The sequence below is a fragment of the Phacochoerus africanus genome, chromosome 8 (genome assembly GCF_016906955.1).
Source record: "Phacochoerus africanus isolate WHEZ1 chromosome 8, ROS_Pafr_v1, whole genome shotgun sequence".
In the NCBI taxonomy this organism is placed as follows: domain Eukaryota; kingdom Metazoa; phylum Chordata; class Mammalia; order Artiodactyla; family Suidae; genus Phacochoerus; species Phacochoerus africanus.
This window is the reverse complement of record NC_062551.1, coordinates 56,566,589-56,578,564: the sequence shown is the minus strand read 5'-3', so window position 1 is coordinate 56,578,564 and position 11,976 is coordinate 56,566,589. Positions and strand designations below refer to the sequence as shown.

Below are 11,976 nucleotides of genomic sequence, written 5' to 3'. Positions count from 1 at the left end.
AATACAGGCCTTCCTCAAAAAAGAAGAAAAATCTCAAACTGACAACTTAACCCACCGCCTAAATAAATTAGAAAAAGAAGAACAAACAAAATGTAAAGTCAGCAGAAGGAAGGAAATCATAAAGATCAGAGAGGAAATCAATAAAATAGAGATTAAAAAAAAAAGACAAAGTCAATCAAACCAAGAGTTGGTTCTTTGAAAAGGTAAAAAAAAAATTGACAGACCTCTAGCTAGCTAGACTACCCAAATAAACAAAATAAGAAATGAAAAGGAGAATTCACAACTAATAACACAGAAATACCAAAAAACATGAGAGAATAATGTCCACAATTGTATGCCAACAAATTTGACAACCTAGAAGAAATGGACAATTTTCTAGAGACTTACATCTGCCAAAACTGATTTAAGAAGAAACAGATCAACTGAACAGACCGATCACTAGAAATGAAACTGAATATGTCATAAAAACACTTCCTACAAATAAAACTCCAGGACCAGATGGCTTCACAGGCAAATTCTACCAAATATACAAAGAGGAACTTATACCCATCCTCAAACTTTTTCCAAAGGTTGACGAAGAAGGCACACTCCCAAGACATTCTATGATGCCACCATCACCCTAATTCCAAAACCAGACAAAGACACCACCAAACCTATGGTTTCCAAAGGAGACAGTTTTGGGGGGTGGGAGAGGTGTGCGCTGGGGGTGTGGATGGAAATCCTGTAAAATTGGACTGAGTTGATCCTTGTACAACTATAAATGTAATAAATTCATTGAGTAATAAAAAAAATTAAAAACTATCAGCGAATACCTGATGAATATAGATGCAAATTTCCTCAACAAAATTTTAGCCAACTGAATCCAACAACATATCAAAAAGATCATACACCACGACCATATAGGATTCATCCTAGGTTCACAAGGATGGTTCAACATATGCAAATCAATCAACATCATACACCACATTAACAAAAGAAAAGTCAAAAACCACATGATCATCTCGATAGAGGCAGAAAAAGCATTTGACAATGTCCAACATCCATTCATGATTAAAACTCTTACCAAAGTGGGTATAGAGGGAACACACCTTAACAAAATAAAAGCCATTTAGGACAAAGCCACAGCAAATACAATACTCAATGGAGAATAGCTGAAAGCCTTCCCACTAAAATCTGAAACAGGACAAGGATGCCCACTCTCACCACTGTTATTCAACATAGTATTGGAAGTCCTAGCCACAGCAATCAGACAAATGAAATAAAAGGCATCCAAATAGGAAGAGAAGAGGTGAAACTGTCACTGTATGCAGATGACATGATACTATATATAGAAAACCCTAAAGACTCAACCCAAAAACTACTTGAATTGATTGACAAATTCAGCAAAGTAGCAGGATATAAGATTAACATTCAGAAATCAGTCACATTTCTGTACACTACAATGAAGTGGGGATCCAGAGGGATAAGTGTTATGACCTGGACGGAGCCCCAAATTGAGAGTTTGAAACGCCAACATCTAGTATCCAGGAAGTGACTATATGTAGAATAGCACTTTGAAGGAGGTGATGATTGAACATGTGGCCCATTAAGGTGGGCCCTGTGCCATTCTGACTCATATCATTATAAATAAACTTGGAGATACAGAGAGGTGTCATACCTACATGCACAAACAAGCAACACTGTGTGAGGACACAGGGACACACAGCTACTCTAAGGTAAGGAGGAGGCTTCACTTCACAGGAAAGCATGGAAAGGGAGAACCCTATAACGTATGGCATTCTACCCAGCAGGCTCATCCTTTGGAAGAGAAGAAGAGATGAAAAAATTCTCAGACAAGCAAAAACTCAATGTGATTATCAATACTAATACTAAGGCTACTCTAAAAGAGATGTTGAAGGGTCTCCTCTAAGTGGAAAAGAAGTAAGAATCTACAGGAAAGGAAACATCTCATTCAGAAAGGACAATACATAGGAAGGATTGAGGTTCAACCACTTAAACATGCCCATATATACACCAAAAGACAAAACATTGTAAAACCAAATGCAATTAGAGTAAACAGGTAAGGGAGAGGCATGAAGATGCAAAATATGACATCAAGACCACAAAATGTTGGGGACTGAAAAAAAGCACTGGATATTTAGAATGTGTTTCAGATTCAATGACTACCAGTTTAAATCAGGGGAGTATAACTATAGGTCAATTACATAAGCCCGGTGGTAACCACAAGTCAAAAACCTACAACAGGAGGTCCTGTCATGGCTCAGTGGTTCACAAAACCGACAGGTATCCATGAGGACAAGGGTTTGATCCCTGGGCTCATGCAGTGGGATAATAATCTGGTGTTGCCATGATCTGTGGCATAGGTCTGAGATGTGGTTCAGATCCCTGTTGCTGTGGCCGTGGCAAAGGCTGACAAATACACCTCTCATTTGACCCCTAGCCCGGGAATCTCCACATGGTGCAGGTGCAGTCCTAAAAAGACAATTAAAAAAAAACAAACCTACAACAGACCCACAAGAAATAAGAAGAGAGAAACACAAGCATAGAATTATTTTTGTTTCTTTCCAATCACTTATATGAGCACATTCCTAGGGGTTTTTTTTCTTTTTAAAAAATCATTAGAATATAGTTGACTTACATTGATGTATTGTTTCAGGTCTACAGCAAAGTGAATTAGTCTTATATAAAAATATATCCCTTTTTTCCATATAGGTTATTACAAACTATTGAATAGATGTTCCTATGCTATACAGTAGGTTCTCATTAATCACCTATTTTTTTATTGTAATCAATTGTTATTTCCCCAATACATTTTTTCTCTTTTTTTTTTTTGCTGTCTTCCTTCATTTTTGCCAATTGTTATTTCCCAATACAATTTATTTCCTACTGTACAGCATGGTGAAAGAGTTACACACACATTTATACATTCATATATATATATATATATATATATATAGTGATTTTTTTCCATTTTACCTGGTTTACACTGTTCTGTCAGTTTTCCGCTGTACAGCATGGTGACCCAGTTACACATACATTCTTTTTTCTCACATTATCATGCTCCATCACAAGTGACCAGACAGAGTTCCCAATGCTACACAGCAGGATCTCATTGCTTATCCATTCAAATGGCCATAATCTGCATCTATTAACCCCAAGCACCCCATCCATCCCACTCCCTCCCCCTCCCCCTTGGCAACCACAAGTCTCTTCTCCAAGTCTATGGTTTTCTTTTCTGTGAAAGGTTCATTTGTGCCACATATTAGATTCCAGATATAAGTGATATCATATGGGATTTGTCTTTCTCCTTCTGACTTACTTCACTCAGTGTCAGACTGTCTAGTTGCATCCATGCTGCTGCAAGTGGCTTTATTTTGTTCTTTTTTATGGCTGAGTAGTATTCCATTGGGTATATCCACCACATCTTCCTAATCCAATCATCTGTGATTATTAGAGAAATGCAAATCAAAACTGCCATGAGTTACCACCCCACACCAGTCAGAACGGCCATCATTAAGTCCACAGGAGTTCCCATCATGGCGCAGTGGTTAATGAATCCGACTAGGAACCATGAGATTGAGGGTTCGATCCCTGCCCTTGCTCAGTGGGTTAATGATCCGGCGTTGCCGTGAGCTGTGGTGTAGGTCGCAGACTCAGCTCGGATCCTGCGTTGCTGTGGCTCTGGCGTAGGCTGGCAGCTACAGCTCCGATTCGACCCCTAGCCTGGAAACCTCCATATGCCGCGAGAGCGGCCCAAGAAATAGCAAAAAAAAAAAAAGTCCACAAATAACAAACACTGGAGGGGGTGTGGAGAAAAGGGAACCCTCCTGCACAGTTGGTGGGAATGTAATCTGGTACAATCACTATGGAGAACAGTATGGAGGTACCTTAGAAATCTATGCATAGAACTACCAGATGACCCAGCAATCCCACTCTTGGGCATATATCTAGACAAAATTTTCCTTAAGAAAGACACATGCACCCGCATATTCATTGCAGCACTATTCACAATAGCCAAGACATGGAAACAACTCAAATGTCCATTGACAAGCATGCAGTTAAAGATGATCCTCAGACCAAAAAGGTAGAAACCAAAAATTAAACACAGAAGATCTACAAACACAAACAGAAACAAGTAATGAAATGGCAATAAGTACATAAGTATCAATAACAATTCTAAATTTTAATGAACTGAATGTGGTGGCCTATTGGGGGAGGGGAATAGTCCATTCAATACTTTGCCTGCAAGAGACCCACTTCAGAGCTAAAGATATACAAATACTGAGGTGAGATGATGGAAAAAGACATTTTATGCACATGGTAACAAGAAGAAATCAGGAGATAGCTATACTTATTTCAGAAAAAATAGAGAATAAAAAAAGGCTAGAGAGAAAGACAAAGAAGGGCATCAATACAAGAAGAGGACAGTAGTCATTAACTGTGGGTGGAAAAAAGCAGGGCCATAGACCTTGAGCTTGAATGCTTGGTCATGGAAGACTATGACTCCCTCTTGCAATGCCAAGAAGGATGCTTTGCAAACATAAAACAAGGGACTAATACAATCTCTTTGCTCTTCTGCAAGTAGCTGCATTATACCCTAGATAAATGCTCCTATGACTCTGTGTTAGTGGTTTTCTCACCAGGGGATGGCCTTGAAGCTGCCTGTGCTTGTTTAGAAAATTGTGTCTATCATCTTTTGGAAATGTCTGCTTCCCACACTTCTGCATGTAGCCTTTGTTCATGATCCTAAAAAAGACAGACCCTGAGTTTACTTGGGCTTTGCTTTTCACAGCATTAGCCATCTCTGTGTTTTTCTTAAGCTCATCTTCAGGCACAGCCTAAGTTCTGATGGTCACAGACAATGACAATTAACATTTGCACCCAGTATAGAAGCACCTTAATATATATGGCAAATACAAACAGAAATAAAGGGAGAAATTGACAATAGTAAAATAAGAATAGGAGACTTTATTTTTTTAATTTTATTTTGGCTTTTTGCCTTTTCTAGGGCCACTCCTGCAGCATATGGAGATTCCCAGGCCAGGGGTCTAATCAGAGCTGTAGCCGCCAGCCTACGCCACAGCCACAGCAATGTGGGATCTGAGCTGCATCTGCTACCTACACCACAGCTCACAGAAACACCAGATCCTTAACCCACTGAGCAAGGCCAGGGATAAAACCCACAACCTCATGGTTCCTAATCAGATTCATTAACAACTGAGCCACGATAGGAACTCCAAGAGTAGGAGACGTTAACATCTCACTTATATCAACAGACAGATCATCCAGACAGAAAATCAATATACCAACTGTGATCATAATTGACACAATAGACCAGTTGGGCTTAAAAGGTATCTACAGGGACATTACATTAAAAAGCAGTAGAACACACACTGTTCTCAAGTGCACATGGAACATTCTCCACGACAGATCCTATGGTAGGCCTCAAAACAAGTCTCAACAAGTTAAAGAGGACAGAAATAATATCAACCTTTTTTTTTTTTCTGACCACAAGACCATGAAACTGGAAATCAATTACAGAAAGAAAAATGGGAAAGAAAAAACCATGTGGAGACTAAGCAACATACTACTAAAAAACCAGAGTCAATAAACAAACCAATGAGTAAATAACTGGAGTCAATGGAAAATTAAAAAAAAAAAACTTTCCAAAATCAATATCCCAAGAGGGACACTCTAAGAGGGAAGTTCATAGCAATACAAGCCTATGTCAAAATACAAGGAACAAAATCAAGAAATAAACATAAATTACCACCTAAGGGAATCAGGAATGGAAGAATGAAAAAAGTGAAGAGTCAGCAGATGAAAGGAAATGAAAAACATCAGACAAGAAAGAAATAGGGAATACCCGTTGTGGCCCAGCAATAACAAACCTTACTAACTAGTACCCATGAGAATGCAAGTTCAATCCCTGGCCCCCTCAGTGGGGTAAGGATCAGGCATTGCCATGAACTGTGGTGTGTGTCACAGATATGGCACATATCTGGCATTGCTCTGGCTGTGGCACTGACCAGGAGCTACAGCTCTGACTCGACCCCTAGCCTGGGAACTTCCATAAGCTGCATGTGTGGCCCTAAAATGGGAGGGAGGGGAGGATACAGGGGTGGATGGATGGATAGAAGGAAGGAAGGAATAGACAACAACAACAATAGAAAACATCAGTGAAGTCAAAATCTGCCTTTTGAAAAGACAGGCAAAATTGATAAGCCAGTAGACAAGCTCAGTAAGAACAAAAAAGGACACAAATAAACAGGAGAAATGAAAGAGGAGAAATACAGGAGGATACATTACAGGGAAGCAAAAAGTCCTAAGACAATACCATGAACAACTACATGTTAACAAAGTGCATAGCCCAGAATAAATTCATACATTACTAAAACACCCAATCTTCTAAGGCTCTTTCATGAAAAAAGAGAAAGGCTGAACACACTAATCACGAGTAGTGAAATCAAATGAGTAATCAAAAATTCCTAGCAAACCTGTCCAGGACTGGATGGCTTCACAGGGGATTCTACCAATCCTATGGAGAAGTGGTAATACCAACCCTCCTCAAGTGGTTCTAAAAACGTGGGGAGACATAACCCCACATCCATTCGACAAGGCTTCCATCACCCTGATATCAAAACCAGGAAAAGGCCCTACCATGAAAGGAAATGACAGACCCATAGCTCAGCTACAGAGGAAAAACCCTCAGCAAAATGGTAGCAAATAGAATTCAACAACCTCTAAGAAGGATCATAGACAATTATCAGGTGGAATTTTTCCAGAGGTGCGAGAATGGTTCGAAAATCAAAAAAGGAATGATCCACACAAAATGGGTAGGAAGTCTACCCAAATACATTTTCCAAAGAAGACATACAGATGGCACATAAAAAGATGCTCAACTCTGCTATTCATCAGAGAAGTGCAAATCAAAACCAACATGATACATCACCTGACAGCTCTCAGAATGTCTATCAGCAAAAAGAACACAAATAAAAGATGCTGGCCAGGATGTGGAGAAAAACAAATCCTAGCACACTGTTGATGGGACTGTGAATTGGTACAGCCACTGTGGAAAACATTACAGATGTTCTTCAAAGAACTAAAAATAGAACTACAATATGATGCAGCAATTCCACTCCTGGGCATATATTTGAAGAAAACAAAAACACTAAATCAGGAGATATTTGCAGCACAATGTGCAGATGAGCATTATTTCCAACAGCTGAGGCATGCAAGCAACCTATGTGTCCATCAACAGACAAATGGATAAAGATGGGGTACACACACACAATGGAACACTACTCAGCCATAAAAGAATGCAATTTTGCCATTTTCAACAACCTGGATAGACTCTGAGGAGAGTCTTAGTGAAATAAGTCAGAAAGAGGAAGAAATATTGTGTGTCATCACTTATATGTGGAATCTAAAGAATAAAGCAGGTGGATGAATATAACTAACAGAATCAGACTCACAGACACACAGGAGAAACCAGAGGTTACCAGTGGGTAGAGAAAGGGAGGTGGTGTGACCTAGGGTGAGGATTCAGAACTAGAAACTACTCTGCATAAAATAAATAAGCTACTGGGACACATTTTACAGCACAGGAAATAGAGCCGGTATTTTATAATAACTTTATTTTTTTTATGGCCACATACACAGGTTAGGGATGGAATACAAGCCACAGATGTGATCTACACTGCAACTGCAGCGAGGCTGGATCCTTTAACTCACTGCACCAGGCCAGGGATTGAACCTGCGTGTTCACAGTGACCTGAACCATTACAACTGGATTCTTGTCTTTTCTTTCTTCTTCTTCTTTTTTTTTTTTTTTTTTTTTTTTTGCTATTTCTTGGGCCGCTCCAGCAGCATATGGAGGTTCCCAGGCTAGGGGTCGAATCGGAGCTACAGCCACTAGCCTACGCCAGAGCCACAGCAATGCGGGATCCGAGCTGAGTCTGCAACCTACACCACAGCTCATGGCAACGCCGGATCCTTAACCCACTGAGCAAGAGCAGGGACCGAACCCACAACCTCATGGTTCCTAGTCGGATTCGTTAACCACTGCGCCACGACGGGAACTCCTACAACTGGATTCTTAACCCAATGGCCACAGCAGGATCTCCCTATAAGAACATTCAATCGAGTATAATCTTTACAAATATTGGATAGCTGTTTTACAATCATAGTTAAGGTCATATTGTAAATTAACTACATTTAATATAATTTAATTTACAAAGGTAATTATGTTGTGTGGGAGAGGTGACAAATACAGCAAAAGAGCTATACATTACAATATATAATTGTAACATGAATTACACATTTTAAATTTACAAATGTTACATGTCAAATATATTCTAATTATACCATCAGCTGAACCATAATTTTGTTTTTTGCTCCTTTTGTAGCACTTCACTTCAACCTGATCGTCTCTACATAAAAATATTTAAACATCCAAATCTCCCTGCAATATATCCTATTTCCAATAAATCTTTGTTCTCTGTAAAGCTCTGTAAACTCATAGCTGGCTCTCAAAGGCTCTACTGACTGAGAATGATTTGACCTCTGGCTCCACACCACAGTGTGGTTGACTGTGAGGACATACATCTCTTCAGCTCCATCAACGTCTACCGCACAGGCTGATCCATGTTCATGTACACCTTTAAGTCCAAACCTAGGTCATTTCTGGGAAAAACTGTTTTGGATTGAAGGCTACACACATGAACATTTCCTAATTCACAGAGAGTTTCTATCACTATTCTAGAAATTCTTTTCTTATTATTCAAATGAATTTATCACATCTGCAGTTGTATAATGATCATCAAAATCCAATTTCACAGGATTTCCATCCCACAACCCAAGCACATCCCCCCACACTCCCAAACTGTCTCTTCCGGAAACCGTAAGTTTTTCAATGTCTCTAAGTCAGCATCTGTTCTGCAAAGAAGTTCAGTCTGTCCTTTTTCAGATTCCACATGTCAGTGAAAGCATTTGATGTTGGTGTCTCAGTGTCTGGCTGACTTCACTTAGCATGATAATTTCTAGGTCCATCCATGTTGCTAAAAATGCCGGTATTTCGTTCTTTTTGATGGCTGAGTAATATTCCATTGTGTATAGGTACCACATCTTCTTGATCCACGCCTCTGTCGATGGACATTTAGGTTGTTTCCATGTCTTGGCTATTGAAAAGAGTGCTGCAATGAACATCAGAGTACATGTGTCTTTGCGAGTCATGGTTTTCTCTGGATACATGCCCAGGAGTAGGATTGCTGGATCCCATGGTAGTTCTATGTTTAGTTTTCTGAGGAATCTCCATACTGTTTTCCACAGTGGTTGCTCCAATTTACAATCCCACCAACCGTGTCATAGGGTTCCTTTTTCTCCACATCCTCTCCAGCACTTCTTGTTTGTAGACTTGGATGATGGCCATTCTGGCTGGTGTAAGGTGGTACCTCATCATGGCTTTGATTTGCATTTCTCTAAGAAGGAGTGATGTTGAACATCTTGTCATGTGTTTCGTGGCCAGCTGTATGTCTTCTTTGGAGAACTGTCTCTTTAGATCTTCTGCCCATTTTTTGATAGGCTTGTTTTTTTTGGTATGGAGCTACAGAAGGTGTTTATAAATTTTGGAGATTAATCCCTTGTCAGTTGACTCACTTGCAAAGACTTTCTCCCATTCTGTGGGTTGTCTTTTTGTTTTGTTTAGGGTTTCCTTTGCTGTGCAGAAACTCTGAAGTTTGATTAGGTCCCATTTGTTTATTTTTGTTTTTATTGTCAATACTCTGAGAGGTGGATCTGAGAAGATGTTGCTGTCGTTTATGTCAGAGAGTGTTGGGCCTATGTTTTCCTCTAAGAGTTTTATAGTGTCTGGTCTTATATCTAGGTCTTTAATCCATTTGGAGTTTATTTTTGTGGATGGCGTTAGGGAGTGTTCAAATTTCGTTCTTTTCCATGTGGCTGTCCAATTTTCCCAGCACCACTTACTGAACAAGCAGTCCTTTCTCCATTGTATATTCTCACCTCCTTTGTCATAAATGAGTTGGCTGTAGGTGCGTGGTTGAATTCTGGGCTTTCTATCCTGTTCCACTGATCTATATTTCTGTCTTTGTGCCAGGACCATACGGTTTTGATGACCGTTGCTTTGTAGTATAGTCTGAAGTCCGGGAGCCTGATTCCTGCAGCTCCACCTTTCTTTTTCAGGATGTCTTTGGCTATTCTGGGTCTGTTGTGCTTCCAAACAAACTTTAAAATATTTGGCTCGAGTTCTGTGAAAAATCTCCTTGGTAAGTGGATAGGGATTGCATTGAATCTGTATATTGCCTTAGGGAGTATAGTCATTCAGAATGTATGTGTAACTGGGTCACCATGCTGTACAGTAGAAAAAATATATATATAAAGAAAAAAAAAGAAAAAAATTCTGAACTAGAAACACTTCAGTTCTGTAATTCCTTACAAGATAACTATGTGCCATGACAATATGAATATAATTATTTATTTTAGAAAAATATTCAATATGTCCTGTGTTCTTTCTTTGAAAGTCAAATTTCTGTTGGGACTCAGAGATGAATGAACAAGTGAATGAATAACTGGAAACTGTGTAGTACTCTGGAAAGACATACAATTTACATAGTTCTCATCATAGCAGGGGAATGTGCATTCCTTATCCAGGCAAAGTAGAGCCTGTGTACAGTGGAGTCACGGCTCATGAGCAGAAAGGGGCTCACAGCTGGGAACCACGCAGCCATGATTATAACCATGTACACAAGTAACAGGCTGGGATGTTCAACAAGGGACAAAGTAACTTGAAAGGTGAAGGAAAGAGTGTAAAAATAGACAAAGCTGCTCACCAGGAGAAGGATGGTTTTGGTAGCTCTGGACTCAGGCAAGGATCTAGGGGAGACATTGTTCCTACGAATGTGTTGGACTTGCTGATTATATCTGTACAGGAGGAAAACCATGGAGCCACTGTTCCAGAGCATGAGCCCCAAACATAAAATATCAGGGAATATCAGCACTAGTGCAAATAATATCTTTCCAGCTTTGTGATGAATAGTAGAACAGTATCCAAAATCCCGTCTTTTTGTGATGTTTTTGTCATTCCATTTTCCATACATACGGACAGGATAAATGATATTGACCAGCATTTGGAGCATCCAACACAGGCACATCGAGGGAACAATGTACTTGGGAGATTTTACTTTAAGCTCTGCCCACCTGGAGTTCTGGGGGCTGATCTTGATCACCTGAAAGACACTCAAGAGGCAGATGCTCCCCATGGACACTCCCCTCCCCACTCGGTGAAGAAAGAAAATAAGTTTGTATCCAAAATCACTGGGGGAATGTTCCCACCCAAGCGCTGGTATGGTCTGGGGGACTCCTTTAGAGAGAAGAGTCAAGAAGTTGGCCACAGTCAAGTGCTGAAGAATCACATCTGTGGACCGTGACCTGAACCCAGTGAAGTAAAGGTTGATATAATGGCAAAGAAGGGAGAAATTCCCCAGGATTCCAACCACAGTCTGCGTTACAATGATCACATCTATTGTTACATCCACGCTGGCCATCCTCCCTGTTCACAGCCACTAATATTTGTCTTGTGAGTTAGATGGTCCTGGGTGGGAATATGAAGCAGGTGCTGCATGTGTGCTATCAGCTGAATCCTCCAGGGTCCATTAATTCCCATTTAGAAAATTTACATCATGTTTTTCAGTAGTAGCAGCCTTGAAAATATGAATGTATGACTTTAAGGGGACTTATACATAAAATTACTAGTTGAAGACACTCAGTGTGGACACTTCATTCTTCACAAATCCATGAGCCAGGGACACCTGTGACTTTAATTCTAGAGGGAAGGGTAACACAGACAGGTTAGGTATCTTTTGACATGTGCTGTGTAGGGCAGAGTGAGGACTTCAAACTCTCTGCAAGACAGTGGGCTGTTAAACACAGGGTACTGACCCACCAGGCTCTGCCCCAAAG

The 11,976-nt window shown here is 40.0% G+C and overlaps 1 protein-coding gene across 1 annotated transcript; it reads right to left on the bottom strand.

Annotated features, from left to right (window-relative positions):
- Positions 1 to 10,622: 10,622 nt before the first annotated feature.
- LOC125132709 (vomeronasal type-1 receptor 4-like) lies at positions 10,623 to 11,561 on the bottom strand. The gene has a single exon (XM_047790353.1). It carries the CDS (start codon positions 11,559 to 11,561, stop codon positions 10,623 to 10,625), a length of 939 nt encoding a protein of 312 aa, XP_047646309.1.
- Between the last annotated feature and the right edge of the window lie 415 nt (positions 11,562 to 11,976).